The 23,784-nt window shown below is 42.9% G+C and overlaps 1 protein-coding gene across 4 annotated transcripts in view; it reads right to left on the bottom strand.

Annotated features, from left to right (window-relative positions):
• The window catches only part of LOC129823061 (lethal(3)malignant brain tumor-like protein 4), a 133,894-nt gene that overhangs the window by 39,396 nt on the left and 70,714 nt on the right, over positions 1-23,784 (bottom strand). For all 4 annotated transcript variants that reach the window (XM_055881763.1, XM_055881762.1, XM_055881761.1 and 1 more), the window contains exons 16-17: positions 23,083-23,232; positions 10,271-10,338 (exon numbers count right to left, since the gene is read on the bottom strand). In XM_055881763.1, coding sequence (XP_055737738.1) covers positions 10,271-10,338; positions 23,083-23,232 — 218 coding nt within the window. The remainder of the gene's footprint in view (positions 1-10,270; positions 10,339-23,082; positions 23,233-23,784) is intronic.

The following is a 23,784-nucleotide window of genomic DNA, read 5'->3' on the forward strand; positions in this document are numbered from 1 at the left end:
AATGATAGTCCCACTAAGCGCAAACCAGATGGGATGGCGTATCGCTGCAGAATTCTGTGGTAGCCATGCTGGTTAAGTGTGCCTTGAATTCTAAATAAATCACTGACAATGTCACCAGCAAAGCACCCCCACACCATCACAGCTCCATCACACCTCCTCCTCCATGCTTCACGGTGGGAACTACACATGTGGAGATCAGCAGTTCACCTACTCCGCGTCTCACAAAGACATGACGGTTGGAACCAAAAATCTCAAATTTGATCTCACCAGACCAAAAGGACAGATTTCCACCAGTCTAATGTCCATTGCTCATGTTTCTTGACCCAGGCAAGTCTCTTCTTATTATTGGTGTCCTTTAGTAGTGGTTTCTTAGCAGCAATTCAACCATGAATGCCTGATTCTATGTAAAGGTAAAGCCCTGCTCACTGGTCACCATAGCAACACGCGCTCCAGCAGGTATATTTCACTGGTCATCCCCAAAGCCAACTCCTCCTTTGGCCGCCTTTCCTTCCAGTTCTCTGCTGCTAATGACTGGAACAAATTGCAAAAATCACTGATGCTGGAGACGGCCTATTTATTGCCTTACCTCCATAATCTTACTAAATTTGCACTCACTATATATAGATTTTTCTATTGTGTTATTGACTGTACGTTGTTTTATCCCATGTGTAACTCTGTGTTGTTGTTTTAGTCGCACTGCTTTGCTTTATCTTGGCCAGGTCGCAGTTGTAAATGAGAACTTGTTCTCAACTGGCCTACCTGGTTAAATAAAGGTGAACAGTTGATGTTGAGATGTGTCTGTTACTTGAATTCTGTGAAGCATTTATTTGGGCTGCAATTTCTGAGGCTGTTAACTCTAATGAACTTATCCTCTGCAGCAGAGGTAACTCTGGGTCTTCCATTCCTGTGGAGGTCCTCATGACAGCCAGATTCATCATAACGCTTGATGGTTTTTACAACTGCACTTGAAGAAACTTTCAAAGTTCTTGACATTTTCGGGATTAACTGACCATGTCTGAAAGAAGAGTGACTATAATTTCATGTCTTAAAGTAATGATGGACTGTTATTTCTCTTTGCTTATTTGAGGTGTTCTTGACACAATATGGACTTGGTCTTTTACCAAATAGGGCCGTCTTCTGTATACCACCCCTACCTTGTCACAACACATCTGATTGGCTCAAACGCATTAAGGAAAAAAATTACACAAATTAACAAGGCACACCTGTTAATTGAAATGCATTCCAGGTGACTACCTCATGAAGCTGGTTGAGAGAATGCCAAGAGTTTGCAAAGCTGTCATCAGGGCATTTAGAAACCACAGGGGGGGGGGGGGGCGATCTAAATCCACGCCCAGTCCATTCGATTAGTCCAGGACCTGTCTGCTAGGCTGAGAGAGAGACACAAGGAATACATTCCAATCAGACAGTTCATTGGAGTAAAATTGGATCAAGTCTCAGTTCCGCTTCCCGGCAGTGCTGTGGGTATGGAAGGGAACGCAAAGCATGGAATTCAGAAGCCCTAATTAAAGCTACAAGAAGCAGTTGAAGGAGGAGAGCTCCCTGCTCCGAGAAGGAAAAAACCCACCAGCACACTAGGCTACATACTGTGATGCCCAATACAATCTATACTCTACTTTCCCCAAGTACCTGTTCTTATCTATGAAGTAACAATAAAAGTTCCCATTGGCAATGGGCTACATGGACACTTTTGTGGCCTGCTGGAGGTCATTTTGCAGGGCGCTGGCAGTGCACCTCCTTGCACAAAGGCGGAGGTAGCGGTCCTGCTGCTGGGTTGTTGCCCTCCTACGGCCTCCTCCACGTCTCTTGATGTACTGGCCTGTCTCCTGGTAGCGCCTGCATGCTCTGGACACTACGCTGACAGACACAGCAAACCTTTTTGCCACAGTTCGCATTGATGTGCCATCATGGATGAACTGCACTACCTGAGCCACTTGTGTGGGTTGTAGACTCCGTCTCATGCTACCACTAGAGTGGGAGCACCGCCAGCATTCAAAAGTGACCAAAACATCAGCCAGGAAGCATAGGAACTGAGAAGTGGTGTGTGGTCACCACCTGCAGAATCACTCCTTTTTTGGGGGTGTCTTGATAATTGCCTATAATTTCCACCTTTTGTCTATTCCATTTGCACAACAGCATGTGAAATTTATTGTCAATCAGTGTTGCTTCCTAAGTGGACAGTTTGATTTCACAGAAGTGTGATTGACTTGGAGTTACATTGTGTTGTTTAAGTGTTCCCTTTATTTTTTTGAGCAGTGTATTTTGTATCTATTTGTTATTTGCAAACTTTGCCATGAAATGAGCAGCAAAAGTACAGAACCATTGCTAGACCAGAACATTAGACAGCACACTCCTCACTTGCTACTGTAGATGCGCAATTAAAGGGCCAGAAGCGCAATTAATGGGAAATCAAAATTTGTTAGTGTTCTTCCAGACCTATAACATTTTTCTCCTGATGTGATTTAATAAGCATTGACATGGACTAAGAACATCCCAATTGTTTTTTTTTGTCTAAAAATAAATAAATAAATAAATATCTAAAACCAGGAAAAATAAGTGACAAAACAATTTGGGAAAATATAAAATAACATTTAAAAAAAAATCGGGCCACCCTTAGAGTTGTTTACTTGAACCGGTTATATTGACAGAAAACAGCACTATCTTGTACACTAAGGACCCAGGGAAGAGTTCCAGGGAAGAGGAGAAGAATGTGCCTATTTGACAGCTAGAAGAAAATAAGTAAAACTCGTGCTAGAAAAGGTTGAAGACCCCTGATCTACAGCAATGCTTAAAGTCGACAACAAAACATATGAAATACTTAGGATGCGTAATAAGTGACAAACACAACTTTATCACGTTACTCAACAATATGAAAGCAGATGTAATTACAATGGGAAATCTTCCCAAAAATCTTACAAGTATAAATAAATCTCTTCAGAATGGCATGGATCCCAAAGTTTTTTATTTATTCCTCGGTAATACCAATTACCCCAACGAAGACATTCTTTAACAAAGTATACTTGGTCATAACAGACTCATGTGTTCACCCATCTCGACACACATGACCCATGTGACTCGTTTCAGGAAACTATGTTGCACGTCACTACTTCACAGGAGAGCCATTTGAATGTAAACATGCATTTTTGGGGGCGGAAATGCCTTCTGGAAAATTTGAACTTTCATGTGCTTTAATAAGAAACCTGTATTCTATCCATAAATTTGAAAAATAAAAAAAAGTTAAATTATGAGCCTAGTTGGTTTAGCCATGGAAGACAAGAACCTTAGCCATGATTGGCTGAGATAATGGGATGGGCTGGACATGCCGGGAGATGAGCTTGGATTGGTCTGCAATGTAGCATGCTTCTGTCTATAACATGAGTTGTTCAGTACGTGTTGACAGTCCTTTCTACCGCACCGTTTTTTTTAAAGATATAATGTTAGCCATCGAGAACTATAAAAGTTTTGATATTTTTCTCAACAACATTGATGGCCTGAATTTAGCAGGCGCTATCGAAAGATCAGTTGGGGAAAGTGATGGGCTACTTTCTGCACACAACACGGTCAGTGTAAACCGGGAGTGACTTGACACAAAGCTGGCCAAACAAGATGTAGCTCCAAACAAAATGGAGTTAAATGATTCCAGTCTGCCGTGAAGCGTTCATCCATGTATATGGGCTAGAGTCTAGCTACATTTTCAGATATAAGTTTCTAATTTAGTCAGAAAGTCATTTTTATTGCAAGTTAAAGCGTACTGTTAGTTAGCTAGGAAACATTGCTTGCGGGCTCGCTAGCTAACGTGACGTGTATGATCTGTGTAGTAATATTATTTCAATCAGAAATCCATTTGCATTGCTAGTTATAGCCTAATGTTAGCTAGCTAACATTGAACCTGGTTTGTTAGCTTTAGCTACCTGTAGATTCATACTTCAGCTATGACAATGTTTGTATTGGTAGTAGTATGAGTTGGGAATTTGCCGGGTCATTGTTTAGCTAGGTAGCTAGCTACATGTCTACACAAAAGACTCCACATTGGCCGGATTATTATATGACCCATCAAATTAACCAGGTGTGTCTGGGGGTGATTACAGCCATCTATTGCATTTCATGAACATGTGTTCATATCTTGACAATAGTGACCCATCCACTTAGCTAGATGAGGCTTGGGGGTAGTTATAGCATTTCTTTCACATGACCCATCAATTTAGACAAGGGTGCCAGGTATCCACCAGGCGTGACACTTGGGGCATTCAGGCCAAAGAGTTCAATCTAGATTATCAGACCAGAGAATCTTGTTTCTCATGGTCAGAGTCCTTTAGGTGCCTTTTGGCTCACTCCAAGAGGGCTGTCATGTGCCTTTTACTGAGAAGTGGCTTCCGTCTGGCCATTCTACCATAAAAGCCTGATTTGGTGGAATGCTGCAGAGATGGTTGTCCTTCTGGAAGGTTCACCCATCTCGACAGAGGAACTTTGGAGCTCTGTAAGAGTGACCTTACAGAGCCTTGGTCACCTCCCTAACCAAGGCCTTTCTCCCCCTATTGCTCAGTTTGGCCAGCTCTGGGAACAGTCTTGGTGGTTCTAAACCTCTTACATTTAAGAATGGTGGAGGCCACTGTGTTCTTGGGGACCTTCAATGTTGCAGACATTTTTTGGTACCCTTCCCCGGATCTGTGCCTTGACACAATCCTGTCTCTACAGACAATTCCTTCGACCTCATGTCTTGGTTTTTGCTCTGACATGCACGGTCATCTGTGGGACCTTATATAGACAGGTGTGTGCCTTTCCAAATCATGTCCAATCAATTGAATTTACCAAAAGTGGGACTCCAATCAAGTTATAGAAACATCTCAAGGATGATCAATGGAAACAGGATTCACCTGAGCTCCATTTCGAGTCTCATAGCAAAAGGGTCTTAATGTAAATAAGGTATTTCTGTTTTCGCTTTGTCATTGTGATGTCATTATGGGGTATTGTGATGCCATTATGGGGTATTGTGATGTCATTATGGGGTATTGTGTGTAGATCGAAGAGGAAGAAACAATATTTAATACATTTTAGAATAAGGCTGTAACGTAACAAAATGTGAAAAAAAGTCAAGGGGTCTGAATACTTTCCAAATGCACCACATAGGGCTATATATCGATCTAGAACAGGATTTTCTATTTTGGATGCAATTTGTTGATGGAGAGAAAGACTGCGAGAGTGCTCACGCTGCACTGATTCAAAGCAACAATATTTGAGTGATGAGCTGTTTTAAAACTCTGCAGCTGCATTTAAAACAATTACAATCTTTAGAATAAAAAACAAGGTGACCCCTGAAAGCCAGATGGAGATGGGTAAATTACACGTGCATTCCGTCTTTATATTACTGGAGCATAGACTATGCTGCAGCAAATATAGGCCTACTTGTCACAAGAAACAAGTTGCCATGAGATGGACTGTCTGTGAGCATTGATTCATCATGCAGATGGACTGTCTGTCCCCACCGTGAGCATTGATTCATCATGCAGATGGACTGTCTGTCCAAACCGTGAGCATTGATTCATCATGCAGATGGACTGTCTGTCCCCACCATGAGCATTGATTCATCATGCAGATGGGCTGTCTTTCCCCACCCTGCAGTTATTTATCCTGGGAAAGGAAAGTGGTTTTGGGCGGTAAATCTAGGTAACCGGGTTCCCGCCATTCAACGCTAGGTGGTTTTAACTTTTCCAGATATGTCGCAAGGCATTTACTTGTGACAGATAAATGCACTATGGGTACATATTAAAGAAGCACATGCTCATCCCCCCAGAATCTTTTCACGCGTCTTATTTTCAAAAGATAAATGGAAGAACATGGAACAACTTCATAGTGGAGAACACTAAACACAATATGGAAGAACATGGAACAGCTTCATAGTGGAGAACACTAAACACAATATGGAAGAACATGGAACAACTTCATAGTGGAGAACACTAAACACAATATGGAAGAACATGGAACATATTCTACAAGAACCACCTAAAAACACAACCTTATAGGACAATCTTTGTACAAATACATGCAACTTAAAAAAGTTTCATATTACAAAATGTTGATTTGTAATCTTTTGGACATCAGAGCAATCATGAGGGAATTCTATTTGAGTAAGAAAACAATATCCATGCGATAGGTTTTGTAAAACTTACCTATCCAACTGACAATATCCATGCGATAGGTAAGTTTTACAAAACCTATCCAACTGACAAGCTCAAATATAAACTATTGGAACCAAGTCTTCAAAATAACTGGTAATGGCACAAGATGGAGGGAATCCTGGAACATAACTAATGAAATTACACACTTAATCCAGTATAAACGATTGCATAAAATGTATTATACAGGAGACAAATTCACAAATTCTACAGCACAACGGTAGAATCATGTCTTAAGTGTAAAACTAACAACGACTCATTAATCCATGCTTTCGGGGAATGCTATAGAGTCCAAAAGTTATAGGTTAGAAAGTTGGCTGTCAGAAGTATTACAATGTACATGTAGTTTTAAATGTGTCTGTGGCATTATTTCAAGACATGAGGGTACAGTGAGATACCCGATGGGCCGGATGATTCTTTTCTCGTCAATCATCTTGACAAAAATGTATACTTGACTGAAACTCAATCAATCCTCCATCGTTAACACAATGGAAAGGTCAAATGCTTTATTATCTAAATGTTGAAAGTGCGTGGGCGACGGAGAGAAACAAAACGGGGCAGTTTGAGGCCATGTGGCGGAGAGTGATGCGGCCGCTGGAGATGGGGGTGTGAGCAGGTGGGTCTGGGCAGGTGTGATGTCGTTGATGGTTGCGTTTGCCTGTATGCTGTCGTTTGTATGTGTTTGTTTTGTATTGTTAGGAGAGAAAAAAAAAATCCTCCCAAAAGAATAACTACAAATAGTTCAATATGTGGACCCAAGGACCAGGATGGACTGCCTCTTCCTGTACCAGCAAGATAGAGGAGAACAGAGAGAGATGAGAGGAGAACGGCGGGAGGAGAACAGAGAGAGGTGAAGAGAGGAGAGAACAGAGAGAGGTGAGGAGAACAGAGAGAGGTGAGGAGAACAGAGAGAGGTGAGGAGAACAGAGAGAGGTGAGGAGAACAGAGAGAGGTGAGAGAAAATCTAGAAGAGGAGAGGAGAACAGAGAGAGGTGAGGAGAGGAGAACGGAGAGAGGGGAGAGAAAATCTAGAAGAGGAGACGATTTGCATCTCCGTGCCCTCTGGGGTCTGTCACCTGTCGGTGGCGACGGGCGGGGCTCCACCACACGTCACTCTACCATACACCACTCTCTCCCGTTCTCTCTCTCTAGCCACGGCCGAATCAAAGCGACTGAAGTAGTCCTAACACCAACCAAACGCTACCTTCACACCTGTCACTGTGTCACAGTCTGTGTCACAATCTGACCCTTTCAGAAGAGATTTCAGCTATGAGAGAGTCCAAAGGTGGGGTGACCCGGCAAGTCTATTCTGTTCTGACAACTTTCCATCCTACAGTTGAGAAAAATAAAGAGAAAAAGTCCCAAAAAATAAAAGAGGAAACGAATGACAAGAATGAGCATTTCTGCTGCGGGGAGTGAGAAGTATGAGATTCCTGCGTGTTCTTCAGTTTCATTTCTCTCTGGGTGGTGATCTCTCACTATCTTATCACATTGTCAGTACAGAATGTACTAAATGAAATCCAGGCCTCAGAATCAATCCTCTATAGTAGAGTAAGGACCAGTTCGCTCAGTTCGGTGAGGCAGCAGAGAACAAACCCATGGCAGAAACAATTGGGGCCTTGTGGCCTGGAGGTAAGGCGAGTGTGGTGTGTGTGTGTGATTACTATATGTGTGTGTTTGGCTCTGTGTGTGTGTGTGTGTGTGAGTGTGAGCGTGAGCGTGAGTGTGAGTGTGAGTGTGAGTGTGAGTGTGAGTGTGAGTGTGAGTGTGTGTGTGTGTGTGTGTGTGTGAGAGGTCTGGCTGGCAGCTGCTCCGGCCGTGGCAGTAATACGCTCTGTCGTCACACCTAGAGCTCTTTCCCCTCCTCTCATCATCCTCACAGGAAGAGCTGCTGTCGCGGGAGCTAAAATTAGTATCGCACTCCGATAGGTGGTAGGAGAAATGCACTCGGCCCAGAAAGGGCTCCATTCAGGCGACGCCGTGCTTCTTTTTTCTTGGTAGAAACTGACAGCTAAACGAAGAAAATGCACACGTGCACACACACACACACACACACTAACCCTCCCTGTGTCCCCCCCCCTCACGTTTCTCCTGCTGACTGCGATTCAAAGTGGGACGGAGGCTCTGGTTGCCATGGAAACCACGCACCAATTCATAACATTCAATTAAGTTATCCGAAAAAATCTAGATGTAGTTGAAAAGAAAAACCTACAGCGCATTCAGAAAGTATTCTGACCCCTTGACTTTGTCCACATTTCGTTAGGTTACAGCCTTATTCTAAAAATGTCCCCTCACACACACACAATACCCCATAATGACATCACAATACCCCATAATGACTAAGCGAAAACAGGTTTAGACATTTTTGCAAATGGTAAATTCAATGGTACATTCAATTGTTTGGACATGATTTGGAAAGGCACACACCTGTCTATATAAAGGTCCCACAGTTGACAGTGCATGTCAGAGCAAAAACCAAGCCATGAGATTGAAGGAATTGTCAGGTTTGAGAGACTAGTCAGGATTGAGGCATAGATGAACAGAGCAAAGTACAGAGAGATCCTTGATGAAAACCTGCTCCAGAGCGCTCAGGACCTCAGCCTGGGGAGAAGGTTCACCTTCCAACAAAACAACGACCCTAAGCACACAGCCAAGAAAACGCAGGGGTGGCTTCGAGAAAAGTCTCTGAATGTCCCAGCCACCAGAGCCCGGACATGAACCTGATCGAACATCTCTGAAGAGTCCTGAAAATAGCTGTGCAGGGACGCTCCCCATCAAACCTGACAGGGCTTGAGAGGATTTGCAGAGAGGAACGGTAGAAACTCCCCAAATACATGAGTGCCAAGCTTGTAGCATCATACCCAAGAAGACTCGAGGCTGTGATCACTGCCAAAGGTGCTTCAACAAAGTACTGAGTAACGGGTCTAAATACTTACGTCAATGTGATATTTCCGTTGTATAATTTATACATTTGCAAAAGATTATAAAAACCTGTTTTTGCTTTGTCATTATGGGGTATTGTGTGTAGATTGATGGGGGGGGGGGGGGACAATTTAATCCATTTTAGAATAGGGCTGTAACGTAACAATACATATATATATTTTTTTTATTTTTTTTTAACCGTTATTTTACCAGGTAAGTTGACTGAGAACACGTTCACATTTGCAGCAACGACCTGGGGAATAGTTACAGGGGAGAGGAGGGGGATGAATGAGCCAATTGTAAACTGGGGATTATTAGGTGACCATGATGGTTTGAGGGCCAGATTGGGAATTTAGCCAGGACACCGGGGTTAACACCCCTACTCTTACGATAAGTGCCATGGGATCTTTAATGACCTCAGAGAGTCAGGACACCCGTTGAACAAGTCAAGGGAATACTTTCCGAATGCCCCGTATGTAAAGATTTGCATTTTACTTTAGGTTTTGAACCACTCTTGAACTCAATTACACCTGCGCTCACAGTAATCAAAATGAGTCGGGGCCAGGTGATCCAGTGACTCATGACTAATACTGCCTTTCTACATGAAAACGACCAATTTCACAGAGAAATTGCCCCGTAACAGCCGTGACTGACATCTAATTCCTCAAGTCAAATTGGGTCTCCGACCCTCCAGTGATGTATATTGCTTTTTGGCAAAACTAGCCATCTTCGTAGAGCGCAACTACCTTTCAAATGCTGTGCAGCCGGCAAGCTGCTTATACAATTAAAACCGGTCACTGGCTGAATCGCTTTTGGTGATGACTTAACTTGAAAAAGGGCATTCTGACTCCGTCCAGTGGTATAACAGAGCACAGGATTAAGTGTGTGTGTCTGTGTGTAACATGTTTTCATGTGTATCTGAGCTATTCCTCGTACAAGCAGAAATACAACCGCTATGATGCGTTTTGCATCATATGAACATACGATACTCCAGAGAGCCAGCGAAGCGAGGGAACGCATCCAAATGATGACAGCACATCACTAATACCAATTAACGACAACCTGTGAACCATCTACCACAGCTGTTTCAATTGAAACTCAACCCACTCAATGAGGAGGAGGGGGAGAAAGCTGGAAATGGCCAAATCATGCCTTACCTTCGATCATGCTGTTGAAGTCAATCTCTTCGTCCTCTTCTTTGACTCGCAGATACTTAGTTGTGAGTCTGGAGAGAAGAGAACGAGAGAGAGAGAGAGAGAGAGAGAGAGAGAGAGAGAGAGAGAGAGAGAGAGAGAGAGAGAGAGAGAGAGAGAGAAAGAGAGAGAGAGAGAGAAAGAGAGTGAGAGAGAGAGAGAAAGAGAGAGAAAGAGAGTGAGAGAGAGAGAAAGAGAGAGAGAAAGAGAGACAGAGAAAGAGAGAGAGACAGAGACAGAGAAAGAGAGAGGGAGAAAGAGAGAGGGAGAAAGAGAGAGGGAGAAAGAGAGAGGGAGAAAGAGAGAGGGAGAAAGAGAGAGGGAGAAAGAGAGAGGGAGAAAGAGAGAGAATATTATTTTACAGAGGAAGCAATTCACTTATCGGGCCAGCATTGAAAAGGACCTGCTTTTAAGTCATAACAAAGGAGTGAATATACCCCTGGGATGGCTTACATCAAGGTACAGTATATCGCCATGATGAGAAGGACTTACCAAGAAAACCTTCCAAAAGGACTTATTCAAGGTAGAAAGGAGTTGGAGCACTTAACAAAACAAGCAGATTGATTTCTTTTAGCTCACTTTAATCCATTGTACAGGATAAAAACCTGACTGGCGTTTCGACATCAACCTGACGTCTCCCTCAGAGTGACCTGACCATTGCACTTAGGTCCTATATATAGCCAAAGTGGCTCATTGAGACAACATATTATTATTTTCTTATTTTTAAGGTAAATGACACAAAATAATACTAATAAAAAAGGTAAATAGTGTGTCTGGTTAATCAGTAGGCCATGTCAAAATATACATAGGTGATATTTGGGTGTCAGTGAATCTGGAGAGACACAGAGACCCTCAAAAATCAAGGCAAGAACATTATAGAATGAGGACAGAGAAAAACCCTGTTTAGCCCCTTAGAAAATGTTGGTGACCACTGTGGATCCTGAGTCAAGATCACAGTCAAGATCACTTTGAGTCAAAATGCATGCCGAGATCTACCGCTCTGATTTTTTATTAACATGACTTAAGAGGTAAGCCTATGCAACATTAACCAATTATAAACAGTGCTTTAACAATGATGTTTGTGCAGTAAGCTATAGGTCCAATACATTATCACAGCATACTGGCTTTGTTGGAATTTACCTGTCAATGCATTGCTGTTTGGGAATAAAAAATAAAAAAAGTATATTTCAAAATTTGAGGTAGGCTATATGATCACACCCGGTAATAGTTCTACTTTTATAAATCCACCTCTCTAAAAACAAGTCTCTCACCGTTGCCGCCTGCTATAGACCACCATCTGCCCCCAGCTGTGCTCTGGACACCATATGTGAACCCATCTATCTTCAGAGCTCGTGATGCTAGACGACCTAAACTGGAACATGCTTAACACCCCAGCCATCCTACAATCTAAGCTTGATGCCCTCAATCTCACACAAATGATCAATGAACCTACCAGGTACAACCCCAAAGCCGTAAACACGGGCACCCTCATAGATATCATCCTAACCAACTTGCCCTCTAAATACACATCTGCTGTTTTCAACCAAGATCTCAGCGATCACTGCCTCATTGCCTGCATCCGTAAAGGGTCAGCGGTCAAATGACCTCCACTCATTATTGTCAAACACTCCCTGAAACACTTCAGTGAGCAGGCCTTTCTAATCGACCTGGCCGGGGTATCCTGGAAGGATATTGACCTCATCCCGTCAGTAGAGGATGCCTGGTTATTTTTTTTTAAATGCCTTCCTCACCATCTTAAATAAGCATGCCCCTTTCAAGAAATTTAGAACCAGGAACAGATATAGCCCTTGGTTCTCTCCAGACCTGACTGCCCTTAACCAACACAAAAACATCCTATGGCGTTCTGCATTAGCATCGAACAGTCCCCGTGATTTGCAACTTTTCAGGGAAGCTAGAAACCAATATACACAGGCAGTTAGAAAAGCCAAGGCTAGCTTTTTAAAGCAGAAATTTGCTTCCTGCAACACAAACTCAAAAAAGTTCTGGGACACTGTAAAGTCCATGGAGAATAAGAGCACCTCCCAGCTGCCCACTGCAATGAGGACAGGAAACTGTCACCACCGATAAATCCACTATAATTGAGAATTTCAATAAGCATTTTTCTACCGCTGGCCATGCTTTCCACCTGGCTACCGCTACCCCGGTCAACAGCACTGCACCCCCACAGCAACTCGCCCAAGCCTTCCCCATTTCTCCTTCTCCCAAATCCAGTCAGCTGCTGTTCTGAAAGAGCGGCAAAATCTGGACCCCTACAAATCAGCCGGGCTAGACAATCTGGACCCTTTCTAAAATTATCTGCCGAAATTGTTGCAATCCCTATTACTAGCCTGTTCAACCTCTCTTTCGTGTCGTCTGAGATTCCCAAAGATTGGAAACCAGCTGCGGTCATCCCCCCTTTTCAAAGGGGGGGGGGGCACGCTTGACCCAAACTGCTACAGACCTATATCTATCCGACCCTGCCTTTCTAAGGTCTTCGAAAGCCAAGTCAACAAACAGATTACCGACCATTTCGAATCCCACCATACCTTCTCCGCTATGCAATCTGGTTTCAGAGCTGATCATGGGTGCACCTCAGCCACGCTCAAGGTCATAAACGATATCTTAACAGCCATCGATAAGAAACAATACTGTGCAGCCGTATTCATTGACCTGGCCAAGGCTTTCGACTCTGTCAATCACCACATCCTCATCGGCAGACTCGATAGCCTTGGTTTCTCAAATGATTGCCTCGCCTGGTTCACCAACTACTTCTCTGATAGAGTTCAGTGTGTCAAATCGGAGGGCCTGTTGTCCGGGCCTCTGGCGGTCTCTATGGGGGTGCCACAGGGTTCAATTCTTGAACCGACTCTCTTCTCTGTATACATCAATGATGTCGCTCTTGCTGCTGGTGAGTCTTTGATCCACCTCTACGCAGACGACACTATTCTGTATACTTCTGGCCCTTCTTTGGACACCGTGTTAACAACCCTCCAGACGAGCTTCAATGTCATACAACTCTCCTTCCGTGGCCTCCAATTGCTCTTAACTACAAGTAAAACTAAATGCCTGCTCTTCAACCGATCGCTGCCTGCACCTGCCCGCCCATCCAACATCACTACTCTGGACGGTTCTGACTTAGGTGTCTGGTTAGACTGTAAACTCTCCTTCCAGACTCACATCTCAAACATCTCCAGTCCAAAGTTACATCTAGAATTGGCTTCCTATTTCGCAACAAAGCATCCTTCACTCATGCTGCGAAACATACCCTTGTAAAACTGACCATCCTACCGATCCTTGACTTTGGCGATGTCATTTACAAAATAGCCTCCAATACCCTACTCAATAAATTGGATGCAGTCTATCACAGTGCCATCCGTTTTGTCACCAAAGCCCCATATACTACCCACCACTGCGACCTGTATGCTCTCGTTGGCTGGCCCTCGCTTCATACTCGTCGCCAAACCCATTGGCTCCAGGTCATCTACAAGACCCTGCTAGGTAAAGTTCCCCCTTATCTCAGCTCGCTGTTCACCATAGCAGCACCCACCTGTAGCACGTGCTTCAGCAGGTATATCTCTCTGGTCACCCCCAAAACCAATTCTTCCTTTGGCCGCCTCTCCTTCCAGTTCTCTGCTGCCAATGACTGGAACGAACTACACAAATCCCTGAAACTGGAAACACTTATCTCCCTCACTAGCTTTAAGCACCAGCTGTCAGAGCAGCGCACAGATCACTGCACATGTACATAGCCCATCTATAAATAGCCCAAACAACTACCTCTTCCCCTACTGTATTTATTTATTTAGCTGCTTTGCACCCCAGTAGTTCTACTTGCACTCCCCTCTACTGTCAAATCTACCATTCCAGTGTTTAAATTGCTATATTGTATTTACTTCGCCACCATGGCCTTTACCTCTCTTATCTCACCTCATTTGCTCACATTGTATCTAGACTTATTTTTCTACTGTATTATTGACTGTATGTTTGTTTTACTCCATGTGTAACTCTGTGTTGTTGTATGTGTCGAACTGCTTTGCTTTATCTTGGTCAGGTCGCAATTGTAAATGAGAACTTGTTCTCAACTGACCTACCTGGTTAAATAAAGGTGAAATAAAAAATAAATATAAATAGATCCATTGTTGTATTACTTGTGAGGCACAGCTGAGTGGGCTGATGGTGCCTGCATCTGATGGTCAGTCTCAGCGGAGGGAGAGAGCAGCAGACTGAGGGTCCGCCTCAACATCCCTCCTCTCTCCCTTTCCACTGACACGGACCAAAAAGGGACACCGTCTTCCAGCTGATGGCGAAACTCGAGTAGCACTGCATTATTTCTACCTCATGCACAAATTCATGTTATTACTCCGATGAACAGAGAAAGTGAAATATTCCTTGATATTAAAAAAGACCCAAGCCGCTAATAATAACACAAGCCTACAGAGACACTTTCCTACTAATTAATTTCTGCTGCACTGCTTGTTGTAGCGCTGAGTGGAAATAGGAAGAACGCACATTTTATGGCTTATAAAAGTGTTGAATACAAAGTATTGACAATGCTGAGTAAGAACTTAAACAGCAGCTCTTTGCTGTATTCGTTGACAGTCTCTCTAGTCATGGTTTTAAATTGTTTTAAAATCTCACAGTATCAACTTTGCTGTAGCTTTCTTTTATGCCTGCTAGTTACTGCAGAAATGGTAATCTGAGCCATCCGATTGGCTGTCGGCATAGTGCACTTCATTTCCACTCCAGGCCCACCGGGAAGGCAGAGTTTGTACCTTCAGAAACATGAAATGGCAACAGTTTGCCTACCCGGCACGCAGGGCAGCTGAATTGGCTGCACCTACCACCAACAGCCAGAGACTAATAAAAAAAAAAAATAGGAACACAAGGCTTTATCGTTTGTTTTTTTACAGAAATGTTTGGCGATCGATTAGAAATGCCTTGGAGATCGACAATCGCGATCGACTTGACCACTGGTCTAAGGAGTACTGCCAGAATGCCTCTGTTTTCGTTTACGTACGATGTCACCTCCTCTTATAAACCTAGGATGGCTTACATCAAAGTATTTCACCATGATATAATAAGACATCCCACTATAAAAGTACAATGGCTTTATAGCATTAACACCATTGTACCATCTTACAAACTTCTGTACATCAATGGGCAATGTTCTCTTGACAGAGAAAAACATCTGTGTCTGGTGCTGAGGTTACAGTAATGATGGGTCTGTGAATAGAAAGAGAGAGAAAGGCAAAGGCGTTTGGAAATTGCTCCCAAGGATGTACCAGACTTGTGGAGGTCTACAATGTTTTTTCTGAGGTCTTGGCTGATTGCTTTTCCCATGATGTCAAGCAAAGAGGCACTCAGTTTGAAGGTAGGCCTTGAAATACATCCACAGGTACACCTCCAATTGACTGAAATTGTCAATTAGACTAATCAGAAGCTTCTAAAGCCATGACATCATTTTCTGGAATTTTCCAAGCTGTTTAAAGGCACAGTCAACTTATTGTATGTCAACTTCTGACCCACTGGAATTGTGATACAGTGAATTGTAAGTGAAATAGTCTATGTGCTACCAATTGTTGGAAAGATTACTTGTGTCATGCACAAAGTAGATGTCCTAACCGACTTGCCAAAACTATATTTTGTTAACAAGACATTTGTGGAGTGATTGAAAAACGAGTTTTAATGACTCCAACCCAAGTGTATGTAAACTTCAACTGTACACAATGAGTAACGATAACTTGGCTATACAGTGCATTCGGAAAGTATTCAGAACACTCCGTTTTCCCACACTGTCACGTTACAGCCTTATTCTAAAATGGATTAAATACAAAATAAATCCTCAATCTACACACAATACCCCATAATGACAAAGCGAAAACAGGTTAAGATTCTTTGGCAAATTTCTTGTAGACCCTTTGCTATGAGACTTGAAACTGAAAAACAAACTCACGTGCATCCTGTTTCCATTGATCATCCTTGAGATGTTTCTACAACTTGATTGGAGTCTGTGGTAAATTCAATTGATTGGACATGATTTGGAGAGGCACACAAATGTCTATATAAGGTCCGACAGTTGACAGCGAATGTCAGAGCAAAAACCAAGCCATGAGGTCGAAGGAATTGTCCGTAGAACTCCGAGACAGGATTGTGTCGAGACAAAGATCTGGAGACGGGTAACAAAACATTTCTGCACCATTGATAGTACCCAAGAACACAGTGGCCTCCATCATTCTTAAATGGAAGAAGTTTGAAACCACAAAGACTTTTCCTAGAGCTGGCCGCCCGGCCAAACTGAGCAATCAGGAGAGAAGGGCCTTGGTCTGGGAGGTGACCAAGAACCCGAAAAAGCTCCAGAGTTCCTCTGTGGAGGTGGGAGAACCTTTCAGAAGGAGAACCATCTCTGCAGCACTCCACCAATCAGCCCTTTTTTGGTAGAGTGGCCAGACGGAAGCCAGTCCTCAGTAAAAGACACATGACAGCCCACTTGGAGTTTGCCAAAAGGCACCTGAAAAGACTCTCAGACCATGAGAAACGTGATTCTCTGGCCTGATAAAATCAAGATTGAACTCTTTGGCCTAAATGCCAAGCATCACGTCTGGAGGAAATCTGGCACCATACCTATGGCAAAGCATGGTGGTGGCAGCATCATGCTGTGGAGATGTTTTTCAGTGGCAGGAGCTGGGAGACTAGTCAGGATCGAGGGAAAGATAAGAGCAAAGTACAGAGAGATTGATGAAACCTGCTCCAGAGCACTCAGGACCTCAGACTGGGGCAAAGGTTCACCATCTAACAGGACAACAACCCTAAGCACACAGCAAAGACAACGCATGAGTGTCTCTGAATGTCCTCGAGTGGCCCAGCCAGAGCCCGGTCTTGAACATCTTTGGAGAGACCTGATAATAGCCTGTGCAGTGACGCTCCCCATCCAACCTAACAGAGCTTGAGAGGATCTGTAGAGAAGAATGGGAGAAATTACCCAAATACAGGTGTGCCAAGCATGTAGCGTCATACCCAAGAAGACTTGAGGCTGTGGTCGCTGCGAAAGTTGCTTCAACAAATTACTGAGCAAAGGGTCTGAATACTTACAGTACCAGTCAAAAGTTTGGACACACCTACTCATTCAAGGTTTTTTTATTTATTTTTACTGTTTTCTACACTGTAGAATAATAGTGAATACATCAAAACTATGAAAAGTGTTAAATCAAAATACATTTTATATTTCAGATTCTCAACGTACCACCCTTTGCCTTGACGACAGCTTTGCATACTCTTGGCATTTACGTAGTGCTTATGAAGCCTTTATAAGATGGACATCGTTTAAAAAATGGGAAAGTTCTCAACGAGAGAGACCTGGACCAAGGTGTCTGTGGACAAACTACAGCAACAGATGGTACAGGTACACGCTTACAATAAGTTGCGGCTACTGCAAATTCTCTCGTCTTGTCATTTAGCTGCGAAACGTCTTCTATTACATGCTCAGAGGCAGTAGAATGAATGCATGATGCCTGGCCTGAATATATCTGGTGGAGCGATTGAGATTAGAGGGCCGCATCACAGTAGCATAACTAGAAAGGACACGGCTATATACACATGATGACATTGACTTAAAGAGGAATGTCTTTCTTAGTAAATCTATGGAGCATAACTTTTAATGCGTATCCTCCAAAAGGCATAACACCTGTCTGCTCCACTTCGGAGAAGTTCCCTCATTGTCATCTCCTGTCAGACAGGGATTTAAATGAGATTATACTGAGCCTCTGCCCTTCTTCCTGGATGGCGTTACTTCTACAAGAGGATATTGACAGATCTGGAAGCAGTCAGAGATCATAACTGAATCCCCAATCAAATCTATTGCAAATGTCATCTCACACAGAAAAGGACATGTTAAACCCTGCCGTTTGAGAGTAGATCATTTCTGAAAATGATGTGAACAAGAATTGTTGGAATGGTATCTCCTATGTAAACATGCAGCGCAAACTATTGAGAACCAATGAAACTATTTTAATTCAGACCTTCAGACTACAGTATTGCCACCTCTTCTAGTGGCACTTACGTCTTCAATAATAAAAGTGAGATAGTGAAAATATTTTACCTTTCGAATTGGTTACTTAATTCCAAAAGATTTTAGAGCGGCCTAACCTTAAATTCATTGTCCTGTTGAAAAACAAATGATAGTCCCACTAAGCGCAAACCAGATGGGATGGTGTATCGCTGCAGAATGCTGTGGTAGCCATAGTGGTTAAGCAGCAATTTGACTATGAAGGCCTGATTCATGCAGTCTCCTCTGAACAGTTGATGTTGAGCTGTGTCTGTTACTTGAACTCTGTGAAGCATTTATTCAGGCTGCAATTTCTGAGGCTGGTAACTCTAATGAACTTATCCTCTGCAGCAGAGGTAACTCTGGGTCTTCATTTCCTGTGGCGGTCCTCATGAGAGCCAGTTTCATCATAGTGCTTGATGGTTTTTGTGAATGCACTTGAAGAAACGTTCGAAGTTCTTGAAATCTTCCGTATTGACTGACCTTCATGTATTAAAGTAATGGACTGTTATTTCTCTTTGCTTATTTGAGCTGTTCTTGCCATAATATGGACTTGGTCTTTTACCAAATAGGGCTGTCTTCTGTATACCACCCTACCTTGTCACAACACAACTGATTGGCTCAAACAGATTAAGAAGGAAAGAAGTTCCACAATTTACTTTTATCAAGGCACACCTGTTGATTGAAATGCATTCCAGGTGACTACCTCATGAAGCTGGTTGAGAGAATGCCAAGAGTGTGCAAAGCTGTCAAGGCAAATGGTGGCTACTTTGAAGAATCTCAAATATAAAATATATTTTGATTTGTTTAACACTTTTCTGGTTACTACATGATTCCATATGTTTTATTTCATAGTGTTGATGTCTTCACTATTATTCTACGATGCAGAAAATAGTAAAATAAAGAAAAACCCTTGAATGAGTAGTTGTGTCAAAACTTTTGACTGTTACAGTAAATACATCATGTACAGTAGCAGCTGTGCTTTTGAATTGAGCCTGAAATCGAGGCACTAAAGGCAGTTCCCATGGAAGAAATGTCAGTCTTTCCAAGACTGGCCAGAGACTGAAATAACCTTGAGGATCAGCCAAGTTTCCCAGAGGAATAGTTTGTTGATGTTTCATAATACGCAAATCAGCTCAAAGAGCATCAAGTTCATGACTTAAAACTCTCGAGGGGTCTCTTCTCCCCAATTTAAAGTTGAGTCGACAAACATTGAACGATTAATGAGACGAAAAGAGGGTGAGGGGGTAGGACGGCCCAGGAAACTAATCAAGGATTCATTATATATTACTTTTTTAAATGTAAACAAACGGGTGTACCAAGTGTAACTTGGTAAAAAAAAAAAAAAAACTTTTGATTTCACCTAATTTGTACACTCTGTCATAAATAGCATATGTTCAAAAAAAGCATAAAATCCCATCAAGATGTTAAATAAAAAAAATGACTATAGTAAGTGCCCATTAAGTGCCAAATAAGAGCAAACGGGGCTGACCCTAACAGAGTCGATGATTTCATCTTAAATCAGCCATAAATCCTGTTGTGACAGGGGGAACGGAAGCTTCCGAGGGGCAATTGAATACGAGCTTCATAAAAATGTTGAAATTGCTAAAACATTTCTAGCCTGTCTATCTATGGGCATCACAAAACACCAGAAAATGGACAAAGAGTAGAACCAGCTCACCTACTTTTACACTATGGTTTGACTATTACATTTTCAATGTTTCTTTTGAAATAAATATTTAAAAAGGACTAGTTTCACCACATTAAAACAAGAGTTCAGTTCAAGTAAAAGTTTTGACCTTAAAATGAGGCACAGACGTACATGAATCATTCATCACATTAAATACATAATAAACTTCAGAAATGACTCTGTCAACGCAACAACATAACTTGGGCTTTACAATGATGCTGAAAACTTAGAGACGTGTTGGAGCTTAAGTGGGTCAAAATCTTCCTAAAGGTCACAGAGGGACATGTCAAAATGCTAAATGAATCGGATTTAATGAATTCTCCATGTGGTCTATATTAAAAGGTCACTTAATTTAACAGGCTTTTAAAATAAAATGTTGGTGCACATTTCTACTTAACATGTTAAAAGGGACGTAAATGGTACTCATTCCGTGGAACGATCTATGAATCCTATAGAAAGTGACGCTGTGCATTAAAAAAAAAGTACTTTCTATGCCTTTACCGCCCTTTCTCAAGCAGATAATGGTCAGAATAAGAGAGAGGAGCCAAAATATCACTGCTGCATTGCTGCAGAATAAAGGCATACTGGGATTTTATTTTTACTGCATCACGAGGGAGGGATGCCAGATCAGGTAATATTGATACAGATGTCTTACATAACAAACTCCAATGTATTTCTGTAAAATACAGCCGGATCAGCCACAATGGTTATGTCAGGTAACTGTTCCTAATTTTAGCCTTAGGCACCTCTCTTTTTTATTTAACAGGAAACTTGCATAATCTTCAAGGCATGCGGTAATCTTTCAAAGGGTTTAACCATCAGTTCCTCCTCCTAACAACAGGAGAACCTGTCTAGCCCTAACAACAACAGGAGAACCTGTCTAGCCCTAACAACAACAGGAGAACCTGTCTAGCCCTAACAACAACAGGAGAACCTGTCTAGCCCTAACAACAACAGAACCTGTCTAGTGTGTGCCTGGCTAGTGCGGGCTGTATGAGGGAAAAACCATTAAATATCAATCTCACTAGGATGCAGGGTTCTATAATCTGCTTGCTCTATATGATATTATTGTGCCCTCCCTCCCTCCTGCTCGCTCAGGTAACATCTGCGACAGTACGGCTCTGTAATGACAGAGCATTTGCGTTGACATGAGCTTTGGACGAGGCGGGGATGTCTCTCCCATACCACATCAGTCTGCTGACAGGAGAGGGTAAATCATAGTGGACGAGGTAGGGATAGGGGTGAAAACACAATCTGGAGGAATCTGTAGCTATTTCATTTATGAATTTACGATTGATTAGACTTTGTCTAGAAATGTCTTGAGGTAATATTTGGTTTGACTTGAATCAATACTGCAGATACAGTAGGGATCTGTTCTAATTTAAAATAGGTTTTGTGGGCTTAGGGAGATTGGAGGTTTAATTGAATCAATCCAGCATTACTGAGTGAGTGAGTGAGTGAGTGCACGTGTGTGTGTGTGCATGCATAAACAGATGCCTCGTATTTAGTGACGGAGGGGAAGAAAGAAAGAAAATCGATAGAGTTACACGTCGCAATTTTATTTTGGACGATATTATATTATAAAATCAATACTTTGACTCAAACTATCGATTTGTAAAAAAAAGTAGACCTTTTCTTTGTAAGGTAGCGTTAGCTAGCACTAGTCGGCTGTACCTGCGCCGGTATTGTTCATCTTATATCTTGTTCTCCATCGTCTTTTTATATAGTCAGCCAACATGTTTTCAGCACTTTTATATCCCTGACTGATCAAAACGATTTTTCTCTCTGCAGCAGACATATAGTGTGCAATATGTTGGATACATATAGAATCGTGAGAATCATATCGGCACCTAAGTATCATATGGTGAGGTCCCTGGCCTCCCCAGCCCTACTCGTGTCTCTGGGATCTGCGCAGCATCGAAGTGCTCGGACCACACTCCAACCACAGAGACAGACTGAGCCGAGTGGAGCCAGTGTAGCCCAGGGCCAGTTCTGGATCAGTGCCCCTGCATCAACACCCTGTCAACCCCACCGACAAGAGCCCCAGGGAGCCTCGCTAAAAGCTGGGTGTCAGCGCAGGCGGCTGTATAAAAAGGCCCTGCTAGAAAGCACAGAGACCGATGTGAAGGAGACGCAGAGCAGTCCCACACTGACTCAGAGAGAGGAGATGCAGGTGGTGCTATAAAATGATGCAGGTGGTGCTATAAGATGAGATGCCTAACGCTTTCATATAATATTGACAGAGGAGGAAATTGAACTGGGACGAGACACCGACGCACAAAAGTACAATTCAAAATGGCTGCCATTTGGAAGATGTACAGTACAAATGACCAGACCTCCTATTTTCAAACAAAAATAAAAGAATACTGATTTAATTTCAAGAAATTCAGGTCAGTAATGACCTCCTCTCACTCAAAAATCCATCACCTGTCGTACATATCCTAACAACGTGGTCAACAACTACTATAGTTGACCAGAGTAACCGGTCTTATCCGAAGATGCAGAGTGGTGAAACGGTAGCCACAGATTTGCATAACCACCCTATAGTCTCCCAGCACGGTAGGGAGATCGGAGGGCTTCACGCCTTTGACCTGCTGAGAGTATGGAGATATAGCAATACCATTTGCACATATTGTGTTGACCCGAACCATACAGTGCTGACTTGTAATATTCCTTTCACGTTGTCGTTTGCAGCATTGATACATAATCATGGACGCATAATCATGGATACATAATCAGGCCAGCTCAGTACAGCTCAGGTGGCTCAGTAGTCTAATAGGGCTCCCGAGTGGCACAGCGGTCTAAGACACTGCATCTCAGTACTAGAGGTGTCACTACAGACACCCTGGTTCAAATCCAGGCTGTATCACAACCGGCTGTGATTGGGAGTCCCATAGGGCGGTGCACAATTGGCCCAGCAACGTCTGGGTTTGACCGGTGTAGGCCGTCATTGTAAATAAGAATTTGTTCTTAACTGACTTGCCTAGTTAAATAAAGGTTACACAAAAAAGGGCCTTATGGCCTGAGGTGTAGTGTATAGTCTACCTGCTGGGTAGCCGGCCTCTCTTCCCCAGAGAAAGCAGTTTCTGTCCCTGAGCCGTGGCTGGTTCCTCCCTGGGCTCGCTCTTCACCAGGGGGTTGGCTGGGGGGCGACCTCTGAGACGAGCAGCCCCCTCATACCCCGACAGCATTGCCCTGAGAGAGTGAGAGACCGAGAAGAGAGTGAGGGAGAATAAACATTTGAGAGAAAGAAAGAGTGTGGAAGGGAGAGAGAGAGAGGGTGAGTGGGCAGGGGGAGAGAGAGGATAAAATGGAGAGAGATCGAGAGGGTGAGTGGGCAGGGGGAGAGAGAGGATAAAAAGGGAGAGAGATAGTGAGAGAATGATGGAGAGATAATAGGGGGATGAACATTAGAAAGACAGCTACACAGACGGGCAGGCGGTCAGAAAATCAATAGGGACTGGAAATAGCCTTAGAGGAGATATGGGACGTCTACATATAGTTGATTTTAATTATTTAAGATCAACATGTGTGTTTAACAGGGGGCATGAAGTTCAGGTGAGGACGCTCTCTGCTAAAGACAAGGATATGGGCTCAATTGCATACCAACCACACGTTGCAGTGTTCCCATAGCATGAACAAATGTTTTTGTCAGTACTACAGTGGAATAATAACACAGAACTGTATCGGATGCTGTAAGAATAGTGTCTAGACACACCCAACAGCTAGATGCCTCCGTAGTCCGTA

The sequence above is a fragment of the Salvelinus fontinalis genome, chromosome 25 (genome assembly GCF_029448725.1).
Source record: "Salvelinus fontinalis isolate EN_2023a chromosome 25, ASM2944872v1, whole genome shotgun sequence".
Lineage (NCBI taxonomy): Eukaryota > Metazoa > Chordata > Actinopteri > Salmoniformes > Salmonidae > Salvelinus > Salvelinus fontinalis.